Source organism: Lithobates pipiens, unplaced genomic scaffold, assembly GCF_037356315.1.
Source record: "Lithobates pipiens isolate NorthernLeopardFrog02 unplaced genomic scaffold, aLitPip1_a1.2 Scaffold_18, whole genome shotgun sequence".
In the NCBI taxonomy this organism is placed as follows: domain Eukaryota; kingdom Metazoa; phylum Chordata; class Amphibia; order Anura; family Ranidae; genus Lithobates; species Lithobates pipiens.
The window spans coordinates 595725989-595752203 of record NW_027507758.1 but is presented as its reverse complement, the minus strand read 5'-3'; the positions used below and the strand labels follow the sequence as shown (position 1 = coordinate 595752203).

Genomic DNA, 26215 nt, shown 5'->3' with positions numbered 1-26215 from the left:
TATGTGGCAATTGTATATGCTATATATGTAAAATTTTTTATTTGCTTTTTTATTTTTTCCCCATTAAAGTAAAGTTACCCTTTAACAGGGGAGAATCATAAAATGTAGCAGACTATTTATAATTTCTTTTTGCATGTACCAACTCATTCCTTGACAAATCTTTAAGACGAAATGTGTTGTGTGAAGTTGAGGCATGCACTAGATATTCTTCAGTTCCAGGGAAGTCATAGCAGAGGTGTTCATTTCAGTTGTCAGGCTGAGATCAACCCATAGGAGAGAGTGTAAGAAGCAGCAAGTGGACCTTTGCGATTGAGCCATATAAATTAGTGGATAGCAGCACAGAGAGATGTGAGTCCAATGCTTTTTCAGTTTTTCCATCAAAGAAAAAAAAATAGTTTTAACAATATGTAACTATCTGGAACCTTTTATACCTATAGATTTTTTTTTTTTTTTTTATACTGCACAACAAATTAGACTTTTTGGAGGAGAAGAAGTGGATCGGAGAAGGACTACGAAAAAAAAGACCTTAACACAAACGTCATTTACTTCTGGTGAGTCACCCATGAGGACACTGCAAATTCGTTCTTGGAGTAATCTTCATGTTATGGTGTGTTGAAGAAAAAAAAAAAAGTCTTATATTTTTAAGGCATTGAAAGAGAATTGTTTGGTTTCACTCACCTTTTATTTGTTACTTAAAAAAAGACAAAATGTGTGCATGATGGTGGTAGGTCAGGACTGGTCTATCCAGATCCCAAAACAAAACAACAAGAACAGAAGCCTGGTGCACAAGGCACAGCTAATACCCTCAGGGATATTAATTGAGATAGACCAGTCAGTGATTAAAAATATATATATATCATTTTTATTAAATGACAAAACTACAATAGTGAAATAACACATATTACATGTATACAAAAGTACTTCACAATGCTGAATTAAGGCAGTCTAAAATGTAGATGTAAGAAAATGAGTATAAACAAAGAAAGTGCATAACTCAACAATTTCATCCTTGATAGTAGAGGTTATACATAGTAAAAGTACTTACAGGTCTAGCACGGCACCAATTGTCAGCAGCAGGGGGTATAAGTAACATGGTGAACAGTACGCCATGTGTTGCACGCTGCCAAGCACCGTTCAGACCTGCCTGTTGCTCTCAGGTTAGTATCTTTCCCTTTAGTATTTTTCTGTTGCTATTGCATACTTTATTACCCAGACATTTTTACACGGTTGCTCATCACTATACTACTTCTTTTTTTCTGCAAGACCCCTTATGCTGCATACTTTTGCCATTTGGTGTGCTGTTCTGGCTGTATCACCAGACAGTTGAGCTCCTGCAGTCACAGTACCTCCGGACCTTACTACACATGTACCTGCTTGGCCAACATTGGCTTTAACAACTTACCATTACGTGCATTCCACCGTCATATTTAACGTTTTAAGTTATCTAAGTACTTATACCCCCTGCTGCTGACCATTGGTGCTATGCTAGACCTGTAAGTACTTTTACTATGTATAACCTCTACTATCAAGGATAAAATTGTTGAGCTATGCACTTTCTTTGTTTGTACTCATTTTCTTACATCTACATTTTAGACCATGTATTAACGAGATGTTTATCTTGCCTAAGAAAAAGGACGGGTAGTCTGAAACATGTCGGCAATATTCTCTACACTACATATGGTCCAAAGCCTGCCTTAATTCGGCTTTGTGAAGTACTTTTTGTATATATGTAATACGTGTTATTTCACTATTGTAGTTTGTGATTTAATAAAAATTATATTTATATATACATTTTTAATCACTGACTGGTCTATCTCAATTAATATCCCTGGGGGTATTAGCTGTGCCTTGTGCACCAGGCTTCTGTTCTTGTTGTTTATTTGTTACTTATTGCAATATTTGTTGTTAAGTCTTGAAACATTGTGTATAATTATATCCATTTGTGAAACAAAGCATAGGCATTTATTCATTCCCGTATTTGTATTTGATTTTACACAGGTTACGCTTGATTGTTTGCTTTGCCAGGTGTTCATTGCAGTTTACTATATTTGAGTAGCATCTGTTGGTACATGTGTTTTTTGTTTTATTTTATATATTTACTTCATATATTCTATTAGCTATATAGATGGTGGGACAAGAAATCTTTTTCTCCTGGCAAGGGATGAGTTGAATTGCCCTGATCTTGGTTCGAATAGAGTTCAGTTCAATTCTAATGAGGTTCAGATTCTGAACCCAAACCTTCTTGAAATCAATAGGAGATTAATTTATCAAGTCAAAAATGCCCAAGACAGACTTGATATACCACTTGGTCTATTTTTTGCTGTTACTTTTCTATGTGTCTATGTATCTTGGCTGGCAACAGTATTTTTTTTTTAAGCATTGCCATTTACAAAGAAAAAAAGTTCTGGCAATTTACATATCCCTGCTGGCTTTCTTTAAAATAAAAAAAAGACACCCAGCCCTTCCAAATGTCCTCACAAATACCAGTGTTCTTCAAAAAGTTTCTGAATTTTTTTAAACTCTATTATGGTGTATATATAAAAGTGTGGAAACGTTTTGAAGACCCCCCCCCTAAAAACCCATGTCAGACCCTAATCTGATCATGCAGTCTGTCTGAACAGGAAAAGGGATGGGACATGTGTGTGCCCCCTCTCCCTCCTGAATCATAATGGGCCACATGCCCTCAAAAAGGACTCTCCCATCAAAGAAGCCTCTTCCCAACAACCCTGGCCTAGCAATTGTGGTTGTAGGGGTCTGCAGGTGGAAGGCTTTTCGGAATCTGGAAGCCTCTTTTACCAGACATGGATCTACATACTGTATCTGTTAGATGTAATTGACAGTGGATATACATCATTGGACTTATATTAATTAGTACATTTAATTAGCAAAAGACTTGTCAAAGACTGTGTCTTTGTTTTTATTTGCTCTATAAATTTTTGTGTGAATAGGTGGGGTACTATGTTCCTATTACTTCACATGGGATTCAGGATAGTATCTGGGTGCCCTCTTATCGTCAAAGGAGAAGTCTAGCCTGAGCTTTTTTGGCTGGGCTTCTGCTTAGAGCCGGTTCACACAGGGGCGACTCAGATCAGACTTCAGGCTGCCCCTAGTCGCCTCAGGTCGGACAACATTTAAACATCAATGTAAGTGAATGAGAGCCGTCTTAATGCACGCTACTGAAGTCGCTCCGACTTCAGAAGAGGTTCCTGTACTACTTCAATCTGACTTGTAGGCGACTGGTACCCAGTGATTTTAATGGAGGTCGCCTCCAAGTCAGATCTCCGTCTATACAGAGGCGACTCTGACAGAATTATTAGCTCTGAAGGGGGAACTCCACGCCAAATTTATGAAAAAAAATTGGCGTGGGTTCCCCCTCCAAGAGCATACCAGGCCCTTAGGTCTGGTATGGATTCTAAGGGGAACCCCCTACGCCGAAATAACGGCGTGGGGGTCCCCCCAGATCCATACCAGACCCTTATCCGAGCACGCTACCCGGCCGGCCAGGAAAGGGGGTGGGGACGAGCAAGCGCCCCCCCCTCCTGAGCCGTACCAGGCCGCGTGCCCTCAACATGGGGGGGTGCCTTGGGGAAGGGGAGGGCGTGCGGCCCCCCACCCCAAAGCACCTTGTCCCCATGTTGATGAGGACAAGGGCATCTTCCCGACAACCCTGGCCGTTGGTTGTCGGGGTCTGTGGGCGGGGGGGCTTATCGGAATCTGGGAGCCCCCTTTAATAAGGGGGCCCCGGATACCAGCCCCCCCGCCCTATGTGAATGAGTATGGGGTACAATGTACCCCTACCCATTCACCTGTAAAAAAAGTAAAAAAAAAACACAACACAGGGTTAAAATAGTTTATTGCACAGCTCCAGGGGTCTTCCGTGTTCGGGGGTCTTCTCGCCGGACTCCTCCGCTATCTTCTGCTAGCTCTTTTACTAGCGGAGGAGCCTGGCTTTCTTTCCCGCCCTCTTTTTCCGACTTCGGGGGTCTTGTCCCCCTCTTCGGTTCTTCTTGCCGGGCCACCGCTTCTTCTTCCAGCTCTTTTACTAGCGGTGGCCCGGTCTTCTGTCAGCGCTGGGATCTCTGCAGTGTCTCCGCACTGGAGACAGAAGAAGGATGTATGGACAGCGCTGGACTGAGAGATCCCCCGTCGCTGTATATGATCATCCATCGCTGGACCCCGGAGATCCGTCGCTGGATAGCAAGAGTGGATTAGCACCGCTGGAATCTTTTTTTTTTATTTTTTTTTTTTAATAAAGGAATTTTTCAAAAGTGTGTTTGTCTTATTTAACCATTTTTACACTTTCTTTGTGAAATGGTAGGGGTACTTATGTACCCCCTTATCATTTCAAACAGGGGGGGGGGCGGGATCTGGGGGTCCCCTTGTAAAAGGGGGCTTCCAGATTCTGATAAGCCCCCCGCCCGCAGACCCTCACAACCACCGGCCAGGGTTGTGAGGATGAGGCCCTTGTCCTCATCAACATGGGGACAAAGTGCTTTGAGGGGTCACAGACCCCCAAAGCATCCTCCCAATGTTGAGGGTATGTGGCCTGGTACTGTTCAGGAGGGAGGGGGGCCGCTCTCTCGTCCCCCCCTTTTCCTGTGGCCTGCCAGGTTGCATGCTCGGATAAAGGGTCTGGTATGGATTTTTAGGGGGACCCCACGTCAATTTTTTTTTTATTTGATGCGGGGTTCCCCTTAATATCCATATCAGACCTGAAAGGTCTGGTATTGATATTTAGGGGGACCCCCACGTCAATTTTTTTTTTATTTGACACGGGGTTCCCCTTAATATCCATGTCAGACCTGAAGGGCCTGGTAATTGAATTTAGGGGAACCCCCACGCTTTTTTTTTTTTTTTTATCAATGAATGAATGAATTGTCGGCTAATACAGAGAACACTCATTGAGTGTTCTCTGTATTACGGGGAGCCGACAATTTAGCCGCAAGTGATTTTAAAAGACTTTTTTTCCTGCACAAATGACACTTTGTGCAGGGACAGTTCTAAGCACCAGAAACATGCGCCCCTTCACAGGCATACTATAGATACCCCCCAGCTACGAAATTTAAAGGAATATTACACTTTTATTGTTTCACTTTAATCATTATTAAAATCACTGCTCCTGAAAAAACGGCCGTTTTTAAAACTTTTTTTTGCATTGATCCATGTCCCCTGGGGCAGGACCCGGATCCCCAAACACTTTTTAGGACAGTAACTTGCATATTACCCTTTAAAATGAGCACTTTAGATTGTGAACGTTCGAGTCCCATAGACTTTAATAGGGTTCTAAAGTTCACACGAAGTTTAGGTCTGTTCGCAGGTTCTGGTGCGAACCGAACAGGGGGGTGTTCGGCTCATCCCTAATCACCAATGTAAGGAACATTCTTCCCACTGATCACCAATGTAAGGAACATTCTTCCCACTGATCACCAATGTAAGGAACATTCTTCCCACTGATCACCAATGTAAGGGGCATTCTTCCCACTGATCACCAATGTAAGGAACATTCTTCTCACTGATCACCAATGTAAGGAGCATTCTTCTCACTGATCACCAATGTAAGGAACATTCTTCCCACTGATCACCAATGTAAGGAGCATTCTTCCCACTGATCACCAATGTAAGGAGCATTCTTCTCACTGATCACCAATGTAAGGAGCATTCTTCCCATTGATCACCAATGTAAGGGACATTCTTCCCACTGATCACCAATGTAAGGAACATTCTTCCCACTGATCACCAATGTAAGAGACATTCTTCCCACTGATCACCAATGTAAGGAACATTCTTCCCACTGATCACCAATGTAAGGGACATTCTTCCCACTGATCACCAATGTAAGGAACATTCTTCCCACTGATCACCAATGTAAGAGACATTCTTCCCACTGATCACCAATGTAAGGAGCATTCTTCTCACTGATCACCAATGTAAAGAACATTCTTCCCACTGATCACCAATGTAAGGAACATTCTTCCCACTGATCACCAATGTAAGGAGCATTCTTCCCACTGATCACCAATGTAAGGGACATTCTTCCCACTGAGCACCAATGTAAGGAGCATTCTTCCCACTGATCACCAATGTAAGGAGCATTCTTCCCACTGATCACCAATGTAAGGAACATTCTTCCCACTGATCACCAATGTAAGAGACATTCTTCCCACTGATCACCAATGTAAGGAACATTCTTCCCACTGATCACCAATGTAAGGGACATTCTTCCCACTGATCACCAATGTAAGGAACATTCTTCCCACTGATCACCAATGTAAGGAGCATTCTTCCCACTGACCACCAATGTAAGGGACATTCTTCCCACTGACCACCAATGTAAGGAGCATTCTTCCCACTGATCACCAATGTAAGGAGCATTCTTCCCACTGATCACCAATGTAAGGGACATTCTTCTCACTGATCACCAATGTAAGGAGCATTCTTCCCACTGATCACCAATTTAAGGGGCATTCTTCCCACTGACCACCAATGTAAGGGACATTCTTCCCACCGATCACCAATGTAAGGATCATTCTTCCCACTGATCACCAATGTAAGGGACATTCTTCCCACTGATCACCAATGTAAGGAACATTCTTCCCACTGATCACCAATGTAAGGGACATTCTTCTCACTGATCACCAATGTAAGGAGCATTCTTCCCACTGATCACCAATGTAAGGGACATTCTTCCCACTGATCACCAATGTAAGGGACATTCTTCCCACTGATCACCAATGTAAGGAACATTCTTCCCACTGATCACCAATGTAAGGGGCATTCTTCCCACTGATCACCAATGTAAGGAACATTCTTCCCACTGATCACCAATGTAAGGGACATTCTTCCCACTGATCACCAATGTAAGGGACATTCTTCCCACTGATCACCAATGTAAGGAACATTCTTCCCACTGATCACCAATGTAAGGGGCATTCTTCCCACTGATCACCAATGTAAGGAACATTCTTCCCACTGATCACCAATGTAAGGAACATTCTTCCCACTGATCACCAATGTAAGGGACATTCTTCCCACTGATCACCAATGTAAGGGACATTCTTCCCACTGACCACCAATGTAAGGGACATTCTTCCCACTGATCACCAATGTAAGGAACATTCTTCCCACTGATCACCAATGTAAGGGAAATTCTTCCCACTGATCACCAATGTAAGGGACATTCTTCCCACTGATCACCAATGTACAGTGCCTTGAAAAAGTATTCATAACCCTTGAATTTTTTCACACTTTGTGATATTACAACCAAAAACGTAAATGTATTTTATTGGGATTTTATGTAATAGACCAACACAAAGTGGCACATAATTGTGACGTAGGAGGAAGGAAAATGCTAAATTGTTTTAATTTTCTTTTTAGGAATAAACATGTGAAAAGTATGATGTGCATTTGTATTCAGCCTCTAGTCTGATAACCCTAACTAAAATCTAGTGGAATCAATTGTCTCCAGAATACACCTAATCAGTAAATAGACTCAACCTGTGTGTAATTTAATCTCAGTATAAATACAGCTGTTCTGTGAAGCCCTCAGAGGTTTGTTATAGAAACTTAGTAAACAAACAGCATCATGAAGGCCAAGGAACACACCAGATAGATCAGAGATAAAGTTGTGGAGAAGTGTAAAGCAGGGGGTTAGGTTATAGAAAAATATGCCAAGCTTTGATGTGTGTATATGTTAGAATGGCACAGCCAAAGTCCAGACCTAAATCCAATTGAGAATCTGTGGCAAAACTTGAAAATTGCTGTCCACAGACACTCTCTATCCAATCTGACAGAGCTTGAGTTATTTTGCAAAGAAGAATGGGCAAAATGTCACTTTCTAGAGGTACAAAGCTGATATAGACATATCTAAAAAGACTTGCAGTTGTACAGTAATTGCAGTGAAAGGTGGTTCCTCAAAGTATTGACTCAGGGGGGCTGAATGCAAATGCCACCCACACTTTTCACATATTTATTTGTAAAAAATGTTAAAAACCATTTATCATTTTCCTTCCACTTCACAAGTATGTGCCACTTTGTGACATAAAATCCAAATATAATACATTTACGTTTTTGGTTGCAACATGACAAAATTTGGAAAATGTCAAGGGGTATGAATACCTTTTCAAGGCACTGTAAAGGACACCAATATAAGGGACCACCAATATAAGGATCATTCTTCCCATTGATCACCAATATAAGGATCATTCTTCCCATTGATCACCACTGTAAGGGACCTTCTTCCCACTGATCACCAATGTAAGGGTCATTCTTCCCATTGATCACCAATATAAGGATCATTCTTCCCATTGATCACCACTGTAAGGGACCTTCTTCCCACTGATCACCAATGTAAGGATCATTCTTCCCAGTGACCACCAGATCACCTGTAAGCAGTATTCTTTTCCATTCTTTCATAATCTTAAAGTCTGCCCTAGAGCAAGAGGTGAGTGGAGTTAAAATACCTGTTTGAGCATTCTTCCAGGCACTGATGTTGGACAAGAAGGCCTGGCTCACAGTCTCTGCTGCTAATTCATCCCAAAGGTGTTCTATCAGGTTGAGGTCGGGACTCTGTGCAAACCAGTCAAGTTCCGCTCATCCAAGTCTTTATAGACCTTGCTTTGTGCAGTCATGTTGGAACAGGAAGGGCCCATCCCTAAACTGTTCCCACAAAGTTGGAAGCATGAAATGCTCCAAAATGTCTTGGTGTGTTGAGGCCTTAAGAGTTTCCTTCAGTTGAACAAAAGGGCCTAGCCCAACCCCTGAAAGACAACCCCACACCATAATTCCCCCTTCCAACAAATGATTTGGACCAGAGTACAAAGCAAGGTCCATAAAGAAAAAGATGTGCAAGTTTGGGATGAAGGAACTTGACCGACCTGCACAAAGTCCTGACCTTAACCCCACAGAACACCTTTGGGATGAATTAGAGCTGAGACTGCAAGGCAGGCCTTCTCGTCCAACATCAGTGCCTGACCTCACAAATGCGCTTCTGGAAGATTGGTCAAACATTCCCATAGAGACACTCCTAAACCTTGTGGACAGCCTTCCCAGAAGAGGTGAACCTGTTATAGCTGCAAACAGTGGGCCAACTCAATATTGAACCCCTACACAGTCGGACTTTCCGATGGAAAATGTGTGATCGGATCTTTTTGTCGGAAAATCCAATCGCGTGGGGGGCTCCATCGGACTTTTTCTGTCTGCATTTACGACACACAAAGTTTGAGAGCAGGATCTAAAATTTTCCGACAACAAAATCCGATCGTTTAAATTCTGATCGTGTGTGGTCAATTCCGACAGACAAAGTGTCACGCATGCTTAGAATAAATTACGAGACAAAAGCTATTGGCTACTGGCCCGTTTATAGTCCCGTCGTACGTGTTCTACGTCACCGCATTCGGAATGATCAAATTTTCTGACAACTTTGTGCGACCGTGTGTATGCAAGACAAGTTTGGGCCAAAATCCATCAGATTTTGTCATCGGAAAATCAGACTGTGCATAAGACTGGGCATAAGACTGGGATGCCATTAAAGTTTATGTGCGTGTAAAGGCAGGCGTCCCAATAGTTTTGGTAATATAGTGTGTGTGTGTGTGTGTGTGTGTGTGTGTGTGTGTGTGTGTGTGTGTGTAAATATATATATATATATAGATAGAGATAGAGATAGATAGAGATATATCTATCTATCTATCTATATGTATATATATATATATATATATATGTATGTATATATATATATATGTATGTATATATATATATATATATATATATATATATATATGTATGTATATATATATATATATATATATATATATATATATGTATATGTATATGTATATGTATATATATATATATATATATATATATATATATATATATATATATATATATATATATATATATATATATATATATATATATATATATTTTTTTATTATTCAAAAAGAGGGTTATTTATTTATTTTTATTTTTTTAAACAAATATTTAATTTGATGTTCCCACGTTTAAAGATTATTGCGTTTCTTAGAAATAAGTAGTCTGTAGCCCCGAGGCTATAGGCATACCAGTACATGTTTTTTTATGGTACTTCTGTTATATGTTAACAGGCTACTCATTAGTCAGAAAAGATTTCTCTCTTGCTATAGTTTAACATTTTCTCTAGGGGTTAGGTAAGTCTGCAATCCCTCTTCTCCTTAGAGCCTGAACTTTTGTTTTTCTTTTTACAAAAATATTTTATTTTATTTATTGAACTTTATTATGTTCTTTTTAGCCTTTGGTCATAGATAGGCAGCTGGTACTAGTACTAGAAGCTACTGAACTTTGAATAGGTATTTTACAGAAAGGTTTGTGGTCATCACTCTAGTCGTTTTCCCAGTACCTACTGCAATGATAAAAAACATGGATCCTGCCAATAAGGTAGGGTTATCGTATGCTATATAATCTATGATCCTTGTAACATGTTGTGTTATTCAAGTAAATAAAAAATGTGATTATTTAAAGCAAACCTGTGTAATGAGTTAATGCAGGGTCTATGGTAAGCTACAGCAAGAATAAAAAAATAAAATAAAAAATGACATTGGAGGTTATTTCTTAAAGGCAAATCCACTTTGCACTGAAAGTGCACTTGGAAGTGTAGTCGCTGTAGATCTGAGAGGGAAATGCAAGTAAAATAAAAGACAGCATTTTAGCTTGCACATGATTGGATGATAAAATCAGCAGAGCTTCCCCTCATTTCAGATATTCCCCTTAGATTTAGAGCGAATTCACTTTCAAGTGCTCTTGCAGTGCAAAGTGGATTTGCCTTTTGTAAACAACCCCCATAATGTCCGCCTCCAAAAGACACATTAGACCCTTTGATCATAGATCATGCCCAATGCACACCACAGGAGGCACACAGGGGCAGGATTTGGGGATTTTGGGAGGACATCCATGGACACCCTCCCAGAACTGGACGGCCATGCTGTATCCATCTTTTGGCTATAGCCCAGTCAGGAAATGGTTAAAGGGATAAGAAAGGCTCAATTTTCTTTCATTAGCAAACATCTCATACCTACCTGCCCTGTGTAATGGTTTTGCACAGAGCAGCCCCAATCTTCCTCTTCTTCGGTCCCCTGTTGGTGCTTCTGGCTCCCCCCCCCTGAAAAGTTCCCCTATAGCAAGCCATTTGCTATAGAGGCACTAATGCATGCTTGCTTCTGAGCCCTGCTGTCACGTGCCTGACTGTGGAGCCTGAGATTATGAGGGGGGCCTCTTGCGCAATTCCCATCCAAGCACCCCCTAGTAATGGAGACAGGGAATTTTATGGCAGTGGAAGGGTACAGGTGCCTGGAAGCTTTATTAGTGAACTGTAGCTTGGAGACACAGGAGTCGTTCCAGTGGTGGTGTGGAGTCTGGTCACAAGCCTTGTTCAGCGGCAGACAAGTGCAGAATCAGGATAAGGTTCAAGGTCGGTAACAGGTAGAAGTCGGTAATATGCTGATGATGGGGTACCAAATCAGGAAATGGAGACATAGTCATAAATCCAAGCTGAGGTTAACAACATAAGCGAGCAGCAGAGAAAACAGACATGGGTGATCCAAGATAGATGTCAGATGTAGCCGGGGTAAGCAACAAGGTTAGCAGACTGGATTAGAATCAGGAACACAGGAACCAGACTGGAGACAATCCTGCACTGCAGCCGGGCAGACTCTTATGCCCCATACACACGGTCGGAAATTCTGACGGAAAAAGTCTGATTATTATGTTGTTGGAAAATCCGATTGTGTGTGGGCTCTATTGGACTTTTTCTGTCGGAATTTCCGACGGAAAAAGTTTGAGAGCTGGATCTAAAATTTTCGGACAACAAAATCAGATCAGACTTTTTCCGATGGTGTGTAGAGAATTCCGATGCACAAAGTGCCACGCATGCTCAGAAAAAATTTGGAGACGAAAGCTATTGGCTACTGGCCTTTACGTAGTCCCGTCGTACATTTTGTACGTCACCTTGTTCCGAACGATCGGATTTTCCAACAACTTTGCGTGACCGTGTGTATGCAAGACAAGTTTCGGCCAAAATCCGTCTGAAAAAATCAGCCAATAGCTTTTGTCTCTTAATTTATTCTGAGCTTGAGTAGCACTTTGTTTGTCAGAGTTGTCTACACACCATCGGAATTTAAACGATCGGATTTTGCTGTCGGAAAATTTTAGATCCTGCTCTCAAACTTTGTGTGTCGGAGATTCCGATGGAAAAAGTCAGATGGAGCCCACACACGATTGGATTTTCCGACAACAAGATCGCACATTTTCCTTTGGAAAGTCCGACCGTGTGCATTCATTTAATCTGTGCGTGCGTGTGTACGTGCACATCCCCGCATGTATGCGCCACTGTGCATTCTAGTTTTTGTCATCTTAGGATTCTATGCTGAGGACTCTGCACATGCACATAAAAATGAGCAACTGCTGTACGGGAATGTGCACCTGATGCACAAGTTTCCTTACACCTGCTTCCTCCTCACTGGTTGTGATTGACAGCAGTGCGAGCCAATAGCACATCATTGGCTCAGGCTCAGGTAAGTAGTAGGGGGAAAGGATGGAAGGCTGCACAGTGAAGGGTTTTTACCTTCTTGCATAAATTGCATGAAGGTAAAATATCTTCAGCCTTTACAACCACTGTAAAGAGGAAGTAAACCCTGATGGGTTTACTTCCTCTTTGTCTCCCTGTAAAGGTAAAGCATAATGGGCTACTATGCATTGCATAGTAGCCCATTATGTGACACTTACCAGACACAGGAGCTAGCGATATCACCGCCGTCCCCTGTAGTCCGGAGCATCCATCTTCTTCTGGGTATTGCTGCCCCGGCCACTCACAGCGCTGAAGCAGCGATGACGTCACTCCCGCACATGCGCACGGGAGCCACCACTAACGGCATATCGCGGTTAGCAGCAGCGTGCTGCTAATGGCGATAGTGCGCCTGCGCACCGCTGTCTATGGCGCATGCGCCATAGACAACTGTGACTGTCTTTTAGTAAATATCTCCTAAACTGTGTAGGTTTAGGAGATATTTCTTGGACCTACAGGAAAGCCTTAATCTAGGCTTACCTGTAGGTCAAAGTGGTTTGTAAGGGTTTACAACCACTTTAAACAATCCAATACTTGTGGCACGATCATCCTTTTGTTGTGGAAAAGGAAAGAAAAATCATTTTTTTTTTGTTTAGCTTATTGTACAAGACCTAAGGCTCCATTCACACCTTGACGTCCCGGATTGCAGGCGGAATTGCCATGAATCTCCCACGTTCCCACATAATGACAAATCACGGGACACCCTTGCATCACTTTCAATGGCACTCCGATTGTGGCGCGATTTTGGCATGATTGTCGCCAGAGGAATTGCGGTAAAATCATGCAAACAATATCGCGGTACGCCTCTCGCCCAAAAGAAGTCTTCTTTTGATGGCAAAGTTGCATTTGAGGTGCGTTGGAAGTGATGGGATCGCAAGGGCATCCCGCGAATTGCTATGATTCGGGATCGTGGGCAGAAGATCGGAGCCTCATGCCACGTACACACGATCAGAATTCTCGTCGGAAAAAGCTCTGATGGTTTTCTCGACAGAATTCCGATGGAATTCCGCTCAAGCTGTCTTGCCTACGCGCGGTCACACCAAATTCTGATCGTTTAGTACGTGGTGACGTACAACACGATTGACTGGACTAGAAAAAGGAAGTTCAATAGCCAGTAGCCAATAGCTTCCATCTCGTAGTTGAATCTGAGCATGCGTGATTTTTGGCGTGTCAGAATTGCATACACAGGATTGGATTTTTCGATCCGTCGGGAAAATTGAGAACATGCTATCAATTTTTGGCTGGCAGAAATTCTGACATCTAAATTCCTATGGAACCTGCACACAGTCGCATTTTCCGATGAAAAGCTCTCATCAGTCTTTTTCTGGCCGGAATTCCGATTGTGTGTACTCCGCATTAGTGTGTGTGTGTGTGTGTGTGATCTACTGAATACATTTTTATTACCTTAGGTTCACACTTCTGCGTGTGGCTGCAAGTGCAGGAATTGGAGTAATACCTGCAACCATCCGTAGTGAAAATGCACTGCTCTGCGGAATTGCGCGGGGCAGCATTTATTCTGAATGGCACCCCCACGCATGTAAAATTTCAGTGCATGTGCAGAAACTGCAGGTAAATAAAATGGTCAAAAAGACTGTGATTCCTCCTGTGGCTACATTTTTGAAAAGGCGCATGCACCTTTTTTTTTTTGTAGAAACGCAGGCATGGCAGTCCATTGAAATAAATAGGCTGTCGTGACCGTGCAAATGCAGCCTGCAAACATGCAGAGATGTGAACCTAGGGTAACTGACTATTTTTATTAACCTATTAGAACAGATAGAACGAGTTTCTAAATAAAAAAAAGGAAAATACAGCAGAGGATACAGGTGTATAAAACTGGCAAGCAGAAGGAATTTCCATAATAGGCCTAACCGGTAAGGGATAATAGGACTAACTGGTGTATTCCTAACTTTTTTTTAAATTATGGGGATAAGGAGATGCGGTAGACGTGAGTGATGTAAGATAGTTTAGTTACGCACTATTCTTGCACAATTTTTGATTCTCTCAAATATTGCAAAAAAAAAATTAGCTCCTAGGCAAAGTTTCACCAATGAAAAATATAAAAATAAAGGGCGCAATTGACAAATAATAGTAAATACACAATGTTAACCAATTAGTAATGTGCATATACTAATAATAACTCTGAAATGAATAAAGTGCTTATAATATTGATAAATCTGAAATGTCCATAACAAACACTTGTTGTGATCAAATCTTCTTGTATATGCTCCAACACGGCATATACAAGAAGATTTGATCACGAATGTTTGTTATGGACATTTCAGATTTATCAATATTATATGCATTTTATTAATCTCAGATTTATTAATAGTATATGCACATTACTAATTGGTTAACATTGTGTATTTACTATTATTTGTCTATTACGCCCTTTATTTTTATATTTTTCATGAGTCATTAGTTGTGTTACTAATTTTAGGTGCAGCATTAGAATAATTTGGTATTCACATTGGCGCCATTATCCCATCACTTCTTTCCTCACAAAGTTTCAGCAATAATTCCCTGATATGCTCTAAAAACCTCAAGAGTAAAGTTAGTATAATCTGAATAAATAAAGGGAAGATACCCCATTAAATATTTTAACCTCAACCAGCCCAGCTCCTCTGTTCCCTTTTCTTGGGCTATTACTCTGGGGGGGGGGGGGACTTTTTGCCTGATCACGTGACTAATCTCGTCAGCTGTCAAAATGGTCACATGATAGGGAACTGCTCCAGCTGGCTCCAGACAATTAAAAGAAATGGACAGATTGGTTGCTGTGTTGGAAGCATGCAGTGAGCTCAGTCTCAGCACAGAAACCGCTGCTGCCCATTAGCTCATAACTGACGCGTTTGGGCTCAAATGGCCACACACTTTGCTGTCGTGCATATGCGTTACATGGGCGAGAAGACGTTAAAAAAGTAGCTCTAGTGTTAACAATTGAGGTGCTGGCTATCAGTCGGTTGTTGCGGATAGATAAAAGGGAGTTTTGGGTGTACACATCTGTGCATCCAGAGAGAGCACATAAAAATTATACCCTAGCACTGCAATGCAAAGAACTTGAGCATAGCCTATTAACCACTTAAGCCCCGTACCATTTTGCTGGGCAAAGACCAGACCACTTTTTGCGATTCGGCACTGCGTCGCTTAAACTGACAATTGCGCGGTCGTGCGGCGTGGCTCCCAAACAAAAATTTTTTTTTTTTCCCCACAAATAGAGCTTTCTTTTAGTGGTATTTGATCACCTCTGCGGTTTTAATTTTTTGTGCTATAAACAAAAAAAGCATAAATTTTGAAAAAAACGCATTATTTTTTACATTTTGCTATAATAAATCTCCCTCAAAAGTATATAAAAAAAATTTTTTTTCCTCAGTTTAGGCCGATACGTAGTCTTCTACATATTTTTGGTTAAAAAAAATGCAATAAGCGTTTATTGATTGGTTTGCGCAAAAGTTATAGTGTTTACAAAAAAGGGGATAGTTTTATGCCATTTTTATACATTTTTTTTTTTACTAGTAATGCCGGCGATCAGCGATTTTTTTTCATGACACATTATGGCGGACACATCGGACATTTTTGACACATTTTTGGGACCATTGTCATTTATACAGCAATCAGTGCTATACAAACGCACTGATTCCTGTGTAAATTACTTTGGCAGTGAAGGGGTTAACCACTAGGTGGCAATGTAGGGGTTAAGTGTGTCCTGGGGCATGTTTCTAACTGTGGGGGGCATGGCTGTGTGTGACACATCACTGATCTCTGCTCCGATGACAGGGAGCAAAATACACTGTCATTAGGCAGAATGGGGAGATCCTTGTTTACATTAGCATCTCCCCGTTCTTCCTCCACGGTGATCGAGTCTGCGAGACCCGCGATCTGACTCACTGAGGTCTCGAACCGGCGCACGCGCCACTGGTGGCGCTCGCGCGCGATGGCATGGCGGCAAATTTAAAGGGATGTACAGGTACGCCCATTTGCCCGTCCATGCCATTCTGCCAACTTATATCGGTGTGCGCCGGTGGTTAAAGGCTATATGACACTAAAATTTTATATAAGTCTTAACAGCTGGTGGTGATGACCAGGGCTACTGTTAGAAATCACAGGGCTTCATACTGCTTACCTTACAGGCCCCCCCCCCCCACACACAAAATACCAAATTATATTATCGCTAAAAATACACTAAAATCATTATTATATAACATATTTACCGCCCCTTTCCCCGCTCTGCATCCTGAAACATAATTTTGTGTGCCCGCAGCAGCTGCCGGCAAGAGAGCAGAGGCGGGAAGCCGGAAACGCAGGGAAAAAGGGCACACAAGGATGATAGAACTGATCCCCCTGCGGCACAGCCAGAGGGAGGGAACGGAGGAGAAGCTGGCAGCCCTGCAGGGGGAGGCAGAAGAGGATAAGTGTCTGCAGTAAGGAGGTACAGCTGGCCCGCTTGCTCAGTAGGGTGCTCAGGCCCCCCTTTTGAACTGCTGGGTCCCGAGCCCAGTATAGGAGAGCTTGCTGTTCTGCCTTATCAGCGGCCCTGATCCTTATATAAAGGTCATTGTTTGGGCACTTTATTTTATGAGATGACAATGTTCTGCCCCTCTCTCCAAGAGAGAATCAAATGGAAAATCCTGAGTTAAAAACCAGTGATGCCGTCTCATCCTCAGAGAAGGCAGTACCCAAAACTAACAAACATTGAGTGAAAATGAACTGCTTACTACTCTCTCCTGTCACAATCAGTACTGCTGGAGTTAAATCAGTAGAAGGAATAAAAAAACAAAAAAAACTTCTTAATACCAATGCTACCTCACAAAGAAAAGCTATCAAAATACTTTATTGCATTAAAAGAGGTATAGACTACATAGAGAGAAGACATCATCTGTACAAATCATTATGAATCTGTACAAATCAGACCTCAACTGGAATATGCAGTTCAGTTTTGGGCACCATTTCATAAAAAGAATATTGGAAGAACTGGAGAAAGTGCAGAGAAGGGCAACCAAATTGCCTTCAGAAGTCATCTGATTAGTAAATAGAGTCCATGTGTGTGTAATTGAATCTTAGTATAAATATGGCTGTTCTGTGAAACCCTCAGAGGATTGTTAGAGAACCTTAGTGAACAAACAGCATCACGAAGGCCAATAAACACAGCAAACAGGTCAGGGATAAAGTTATAGAGAAGTTTAAAGTTGGGTTAGATTATAAAAATATATCCCAAGCTTTTGAACATCTCACGGAGCACTGTTCAATCCATTATCCGAAAATGGAAAGAGTATGGCACAACTGCAAACCTACCAAGACATGGCCTAAACTGACAGGCCTGGGCAAGGAGAGCATTAATCAGAGAAGCAGCCAGGAGGCCCATGGGAACCTTGAAGGAGCTGCAGAGATCCACAGCTCAGGTGGGAGAAGTATTAGTCATGAACTTTTCTTCAGCAGGGACAAGGAAGCTGGTCAGAGTTGATGGGAAGATGGATGGGGCTAAATACAGGGCAATCTCAGATAAAAAAAACAACAGGACAACGACAAACGACCCTAAACATACAGCCAGAGCTACAATAGAATGCTTTAGATCAAAGCATATTCATGTGTTAGAATGGCCCAGTAAAATTCCAGACCTAAATACAATTGCGAATCTGTGGCAAGACTTGAAAATTGCTGTTCACAGACGCTCTCCGTCCAATCTGACAGATCTTGAGCTATTTTGCAAAGAAGAATGGACAAAAATATCACTCTCCAGATGTGCAAAGCTGGTAGAGACATCCCCAAAACAACTTGCAGCTGTAATTGCAGTAAAAGGTGGTTCTTCAAAGTATTGACTCCGGGGGGCTGAATACAAATGTATGCCACACTTTTCAGATATTTATTTGTAAAAAATATGGAAAACCATTTTTGTAGTTACAACCATGTTCCCGATTTCCAGCTTTTCAGCTGGTGATTTACTTGTAAAAATGATCTGAGCAGATCAGTGATACCTCCAATCAATTGCTTTTTTAGGTGGCGGAAGGGGGTCTCTCTCTCCCGTAGTTGCTGGCGCCTTTCCTCGTATCTCCTATCCTAGCAGGAAGCCTGACACCGATGTGACCATTTGCATATGTAGCACCCTCTAGCTAGTGTGCTAGTGCAAATAGTTTAGTTGTTAGTGTAAGTAAATTGGATTGGCTGAGAGCCAGGCCTGGACTGAATCTGGGTCAGCGTTTAGTGACTCAGGCTGAATGACTCATCTGATAGCTCTTCTGGTGCCTCCCCCTGTGTTCTGGAACCTTGGAGAGGGTTCTAGATGTAGTGGGTGGAGGTTAGGAGGAGCTGTTGTGCATATTTATGAGGACCCTGGCCAATCCATAGCAAAAAGGGTCTGGAAGGGGGCAGCTCACCTCATAACTCATGCCAGCAGGGGCAGTCGGGTGGAAGATGGAGAGTGAGTGCCAATGAGGCTGTCTGAGGCCCTTGCATGGTACCCCCTAGTCTGAGGGGGGTGACCTCAGGCCTGGGGTTTGGGTGCTGGAAGGATCCCCCACAACACACGGAGGAAACCCTTCCTAGAAGCATGGTATAGAGGACAGCAGGAACAGGTCAGCACGTCTGGGAGATTCCCTGGGGAGTAAGCTGGGTGAGCTGGAGAGTGTTCAGTCTGGGGAGGACTGTGAAGAGAGATTCAGTCTGGAGGACTGTGGAGAAGTTAACCAGGAGGGCTAGTGAAAGGGGCAGCTGCAGCCAGGCGGGTTGGCAGTGCCTGAATAGGTAGTGCTCCAATAGACAGTGGCTTTTTGCTACACATTTGAGGGGGCTTGGGTTCCTGCCTATAACAGGCTTTTGCTTTAACCACTTGACCACTGGGCACTTAAACCCCCTTCCTAACCAGACCAATTATCAGATTTCGTGGCTCTCACAATTTGAATGACAATTACTCAGTCATGCAACACTGTACCCATATGAAACTTGTGCCCTTTTTTTCATATAAGTAGAACTTTCTTTTGGTGGTATTTAATTACCGCTGGGTTTTTTATTTTTGTGATATAAATCAAAAAAGACTGAAAATGTGGTTAAAAAAAAAAAACGTTGTTTCTGTTAAAATTTATTGCAGAGTATTGGCGAGTATTGGCAGAGTATTGGCAGGGTAGTGCAGGGTATTGCAGAGTGTTGGCAGAGTACTGCACATTATTGGAGAATTTTGCACATTACTGCAGAGTATTGCAGGGTATTGCACATTATTGCAGAGTATTGCACAGTAGTATGGGCACAGAGCAGCGCTGTGGGCACTACAGATCCATCCCACAGCGTTGCTAAAAACAATCTCTCCCCTCCACTGTACAAATCGGTGCAGAGTGCACAGTTTGTTTACAAGTGATCGCTTCATCATTTGACAGAGTGATCACATGGTAAACGGCCGCTACAAGCATGATCCGTGATGTGTGGTCACGGGTGTTTGCGGGAGCGTGCCCCAGGGGGCGCGTGAGAGCAACATCCTGTGAGGACATCCATGGACGCCCTCCCAGAATAAGCCTACCACGCTGTAGCCGTCTTTCGGCTATGGCCCGGTCGGCATGTGGATAATCTTACTGAGTACCTTGTCAGATCTTTTAACAGTGTGCCAGCTGGAGTTCTGCAAGCGAGTGCTGGAGGAAGCAGAAGAGTGTATATAGACTATAAAAGAAGAGTTGTCCCTGATGTTGTTCTGAAGTCAAGTGGGCACCCCATAATTTTTCCAATCCCTATCCAAGTTCTAATCCCTCAATAAAACAAACAAAAAAAAAAAGTACTGGACTGTTCTCTGACTCTGGAGTGACTGTAAAGATTCGGTGTGCCTGGCTGTGCAGAGTGGGGGATCCCAGTTACTTGCAGTCCTTAAGAGGGTGATCTACACATTCAATGCACGAGACAAAGTCAGAGGAACGTCCATTGTGTCTTCTTCTCTGTGACACCAGAAACCATAAGCAACATGAATTCTGTCACATCTGTTTTGTTTTTCTTATTTACAAGTCATTACCGTCTTGTAGAGCAGCTGATCAGACTGTTTTTTCAGACACATTTTTGTCATTTGTAACCTCATAAACAATGTGAGCTAGGCATTTATTAACCTCTTCCCGCTCGCCCTATGACTGACGGTTATAGAGCAGGCGCTTTCCTCCGGGAGGCCGTCCCTGGACGTCCTGGTGTTTACTACCGCAATGCGCGCCGCCGCGGGCGCGCATCGGGGAAGTTCTGTGTTTGCCGTGTGCCCCGGAGACAGGCAAACACAGATCGCTGTAAACGGCCAATCACAGCGGCCATTTACAGCGCGATCAGCATGTCCAATGTGAGATGATCTCATATGTAAACATATGAGATCATCTCTCAGCGCTGCTCTCCCTCCTCACACAGACAGCGTGTGAGAGGGGAGAGATGAACGGCTGCAGCGGCCGTAAGTGGGAAAATAAAAAAATAAATAAAAAAAAGTGCCATCCGCCCCAGTGCCATCCTCCCCCAGTGCCATGCTCCCCCAGTGCCATTCTGCCCCAGTGCCATCCTGCCCCAGTGCCATCCACCCCAGTGTCATCTGCCCCAGTGCCATCCACCCCAGTGCTACCTGCCCCCAGTGCCACCTGTTAGTGCTATCTGTCCCCAGTGCCACCTGTTAGTGCTATCTGTCGCCAGTGCCACCTGTTGTCAGTGCCATTTGTCCCCAGTGCCATCTGTCATCAGTGCCACGTATAAGTGCCATCTGTCATCAGTGCCACGTGTCATCAGTGCCACATATTAGTGCCATCTGTCATCAGTGCCACATATTAGTGCCATCTGTCATCAGTGCCACGTATCAGTGCCATTTGTCATCAGTGCCACCTGTCAGTGTCACGTGCCATCTGTTGTCAGTGTCACGTGTCATCAATGCCACTTATCAGTGCCATCTGTCATCAGTGTCACGCGTCATCGGTGCCACGTATTAGTGCTATCTGTCATCGGTGCCACGTATTAGTGCCAAGTATTAGTGCCATCTGTCATCAGTGCCATGTATTAGTGCCATCTGTCATCAGTGCCACGTATTAGTGCCACGTGTCATCAGTGCCACGTATAAGTGCCACGTGTCATCAGTGCCACGTATAAGTGCCATCTGTCATCAGTGCCACATATTAGTGCCATCTGTCACCAGTGCCATGTGTCATCAGTGCCACGTATAAGTGTCATCATTGACACCTATCAGTGCCATCTGTCATCAGTGTCATGTGTCATTGTCCTGGTGCTCCAGGGCTTTCAAAAGTGTAATAGGTAGTCAACAAGTTAGATGTGTAATTTATGCTCCTAGAACATGTGACGACGCCCCCTGCATGTTAGGCCTCTCTATGTGGCCAGGCTGTGAAAAAGTACCACACATGTGGTATTGTAATACTCAGGAGGAGTAGCAGAATATTTTTGGGGGTGTCATTTGTGGTATACACATGCCATGTGAGAGAAATAACCTATTACAATGACAAGTTTGTGGTAAAAAATTACAAAAAAATGAAAAATCTTAATTTTGCAAAGAATTGGGGGAAAAAAATGATAACATCAAAAAGCTCACCATGCCTCTTACTAAATATCTTGGAATGTCTACTTTCAAAAAAGGGGTAATTTGGGGGGTATTTGTACTTTCCTGGCTTGTTCGGGTCACAAGAAGCGAGATAGGCCACCTGTACATCAGGTGTGATCAATTTTGTGTGATTCACACCACAGCTTGTAGACTCTCTAACTTTTACAAAGACCAAATAATATCCACTAATTTGGGTTATTTTTTACCAAAGATATGTAGCAGTATGAATTGTGGCCAAAATTTATGAAGAAAAATTAATAATTTGCATAATTTTGTCACAGAAACAAAGAAATATGCGTTTTTTTTCAAAATTTTCGGGTTTTTTTTCATTTATAGCGCAAAAAATAAAAACCCGAGGGGTTATCAAATACCACCAAAAGAAAGCTCTATTTGTGGGAAAAAAAGGACAAAAAATTCATTTGGGTACAGTGTTGCATGTCTGAGTAATTGTCACTCAAAGTGTGAGAGCACCGAAAGCTGAAAATTGGTCTGGGCAGGAAGGGTGTTTAAGTGCCCAGTAAGCAAGTGGTTAAATACACCTTTAAGTGTGGCTCTAAACATACTGACTTTAGTAAAGGTATAAATAATATTTTATAAACTTTTGTCTGTTCTTCTTACAGCACAGCAATTGTACTCTACAGCCATGCTGAAAGAAATAAGAATATTTTCAATTTTTTTGATGATCACAGCATTGGGCTATATCAGCAGGACTATTATCAAAGGTAAAGGCTATTCTATCGTGGAGTTCTTAATTTCTAAAAACTCGGCATTAGTAACCATGGACAATGCTAATGGTATGCCACGTCCTTTTAGTACAAACACAATTCTAAGAGAAGGAAATGGAATCTTATTTGTGGAGACCACGGACAGAATGAATCCATCATCCCTGGTACTCTGTGCTATTGAATCAGCTGCACGAGTCTACCCTGACCGACCGGTGGTCTTCTTCATGAAAGGACTGGAGGACATTACTACTGAGGAAGATGAGAAGAGAGCAAAACAACAATTTCCAACCCTGTCATCTTATAACAATTTTTACCTCTTCCCTCTCAGAATGGATCAATTATTTAATAACACACCTCTTAAGCCGTGGTTTGATAAGGTAAATTATAGGCTAAGTTGAGAAAGCTCAGATTTGGGTGCTTTTAGATAAAAAGCTAGTCACTATCACTCTGCAAGCACCTGCTGTGACGGCTAATAAAGCTCTTAGCCCTTGTACACATGGTCGGACATTCCAACAACAAAATCCGTCAGATTTTGTCTGACAGATTTTGTCCGAAACTGGTGTTGCATACACACGGTCGGACAAAGTTGACGGAAAATTCGATCGTTCGTAACGTGATGATGTTATTTTGTTACGACGGGACTACGTTCAGGCTAGTAGCCAATAGCTTTGGTCTAGGAATTTGACCTGAGCATGCGTGGCACTTTGTCCGATCAGAATTCGCTACAAATGATCGGACAAAGTCCGATCGGATCATGTTGTCTGAAAATTTTATAGCCCAGCTCTAAAACTTTGTCTGCCGGATATTCCGACGGAAACAGTCCGATGGAGCCCACACATGGTCGGATCATCCGACAACATGGTCCGATCGGACATTTTCCGTCAGAATGTCGGACCGTGTGTACAAGGGCTTAGATGTATTAAAGTAAACTTGTCTTGAAAATTGAGAAGGTGAAATTAGAAAGCTTTTAAGGGTACAATAGTCTTGAACTAGCTCTTGAGGGCTACAGAAGCTCCTTTCAACTACCCTTGTACTTTTTTTTTCCTGCTGAAAAAGAAACGACCCCTCATTAGTCTTATATATTTTAAAGATAAAAAAGCAGAAAATAAAAACAAAATGTAAAATTCACAAATAAATATCAAATATATTTGGAAGAAGAAAAAACACACACACAAAGATCACTACCTGAAATAAATTAGACTACCTAAAATACACACAAAAGAGCCTCTAAATACAAAAAAAAAAACTCAATGAGTGGAACTGAGAGTTTGCAATTCCACTAATAATTGTCGATCATTAATTGTGCAGTAAGTTAGCAATTTTTTGGGGCCAAAGTTCCCCATGCCTAGTGGCTACTGACATCTCTCTAAAAATAAAACTTACCGTATATACTCGAGTATAGGCCGACCCGAGTATAAGCCGAGGCCCCCAATTTACCCCCAAAAAACTGGGAAACCTATTGACTCGTGTATAAGCCGAGGGTGAGATATGCCTGTCCATCCCTGTGTGTGTGTCCATCCATCCATCCATCCCTGTGTGTGTGTGTGTCCATCCATCCCTGTGTGTGTGTGTGTCCATCCATCCATCCATCCCTGTGTGTGTGTCCATCCATCCATCCATCCCTGTGTGTGTGTGTGTCCATCCATCCATCCATCCATCCCTGTGTGTGTGTCCATCCATCCATCCATCCATCCCTGTGTGTGTATCCATCCATCCGTGTGTGTGTGTGTGTGTGTGTGTGTGTGTGTGTGTGTGTGTGGCCTTGTGTGTCCAGCCTACCTGTGTCCCCGAGCCTCCGTCCGGTCCCGAGCCTCCGTCCGGTCCCGTCCCGTCCCGAGCCGAGCCTCCGTCCGGTCCCGTCCCGTCCCGAGCCTCCGTCCGGTCCCGTCCCATCCCGAGACTCTGTCCGGTCCCGTCCCGTCCCGAGCCGAGCCTCCGTCCGGTCCCGTCCCAGGATCACCGCTCTTCGTCGGCGCCCATTCCCCTGTTCAAATGCCGCGCCTCCCTGTCTGTGATAGGCGGAACACAATTTCCCAGCAGTCTGTGTTCCGCCTATCACGGACATCCTTTCATCCTCGTCCGTAGTACGAGGATGAGACGATGTCCGTGATAGGCGGAACACAGGCTGCTGGGAAATTCAGTATTCCGCCTATCACAGGCGAAGGCGGAGCCGGAGGCGCGGCTTTTGAATTATAGAATGGCCGCTGTCTGTCTGCTCGACACGCTGATCGAGCAGGCAGACAGCGATGACTCGAGTATAAGCCGAGGGGGGCACTTTCAGCCTCAAAAAAGAGGCTGAAAATCTCGGCTTATACTCGAGTATATACGGTATGTAAAGTAAAGAAGAGTCAGAAGTCCTTATCTATATATCTTCCCAAGTAAATGACTCAAATGCCAAAATCAAAGCCAAAAGGCTATCACTGACTTCCAGGTGAAAAGCAACTGCAGGAGACAGGGGAGTAACTAGAAATCACAGGGCCCCATAGCAAAATGTTGTATGCCCCCCCCTCTGCAAACAGCCCCCCCCTTACAAAAAACGGTGGGGCTTAAATGAAATATTGGGTGTGGCTTAAAGGGCATGGCTCAAAGGGGTGTTGTTTGAGACTGAGATTAATGAGGGATGGAGGAAGGAAGGAGGGAAAGAAGAGTCCCTCCTTACATCAGGCAATTTCAGTAGAGTCCCTCCTTACATCAGGTGCCCCCAGTAGAGTCCCTCCTTACATCAGGTGCCCCCAGTAGAGTCCCTCCTCACATCAGGCATTCCCAGTAGAATCCCTCCTTACATCAGTTGGCCCCAGTTACCAGTGGCGTCACTAGAGTTGGTGTCACCCAGTGTGGAAAAACATGGCGTCACCCCCTCCCCCATAGTTTTCCTTCAGTACAGGCCATCCTCCATCAGTATAGACCCCCCTCCATCAGTACAGCCCCCCTGGACAAACCAGCCCCATCTGTACTGACCCTCCCAGGACAACTCAACCCCCGTCCATCTTTACAGACCCCCTCCAGGAGTACAGACCCCCTCCAGGAGTACAGACCCCCCAGGACGATTCACCCCCCCAGGGGTACAGACCCCCCAGGAGAATTCACCACCCCAGGAGTACAGACCCTCCCAGAACAATTTACTCCCCACAGAAGTACAGACCCCCCAGGAGAATTCACCCCTCAGGAGTACAGACCCCCAGGACAATTCACTCCCCCAGGAGTACAGACCCCCAGGACAATTCACCCCCCAGGAGTACAGACCCCCCGGGACAATTCACTTCCCCCAGGAGTACAGATCCCCCAGGAGAATTCACCCCCCCAGGAGTAAAGAACCCCCAGGACAATTCACTTCCCCCCAGGAGTACAGATCCCCCAGGAGAA

General features: G+C 43.3%; 1 protein-coding gene across 1 annotated transcript in view; it reads left to right on the top strand.

The window, feature by feature from the left end:
• Positions 1-230: 230 nt before the first annotated feature.
• Positions 231-26215, top strand: part of LOC143989176 (alpha-1,4-N-acetylglucosaminyltransferase-like) — a 35053-nt gene continuing 9068 nt past the window's right edge. Inside the window, exons 1-2 of the mRNA XM_077489215.1 lie at positions 231-551; positions 22748-23229. Of these exons, the coding sequence (XP_077345341.1) occupies positions 22771-23229 (459 nt within the window). The 5' untranslated portion in view covers positions 231-551; positions 22748-22770. The remainder of the gene's footprint in view (positions 552-22747; positions 23230-26215) is intronic.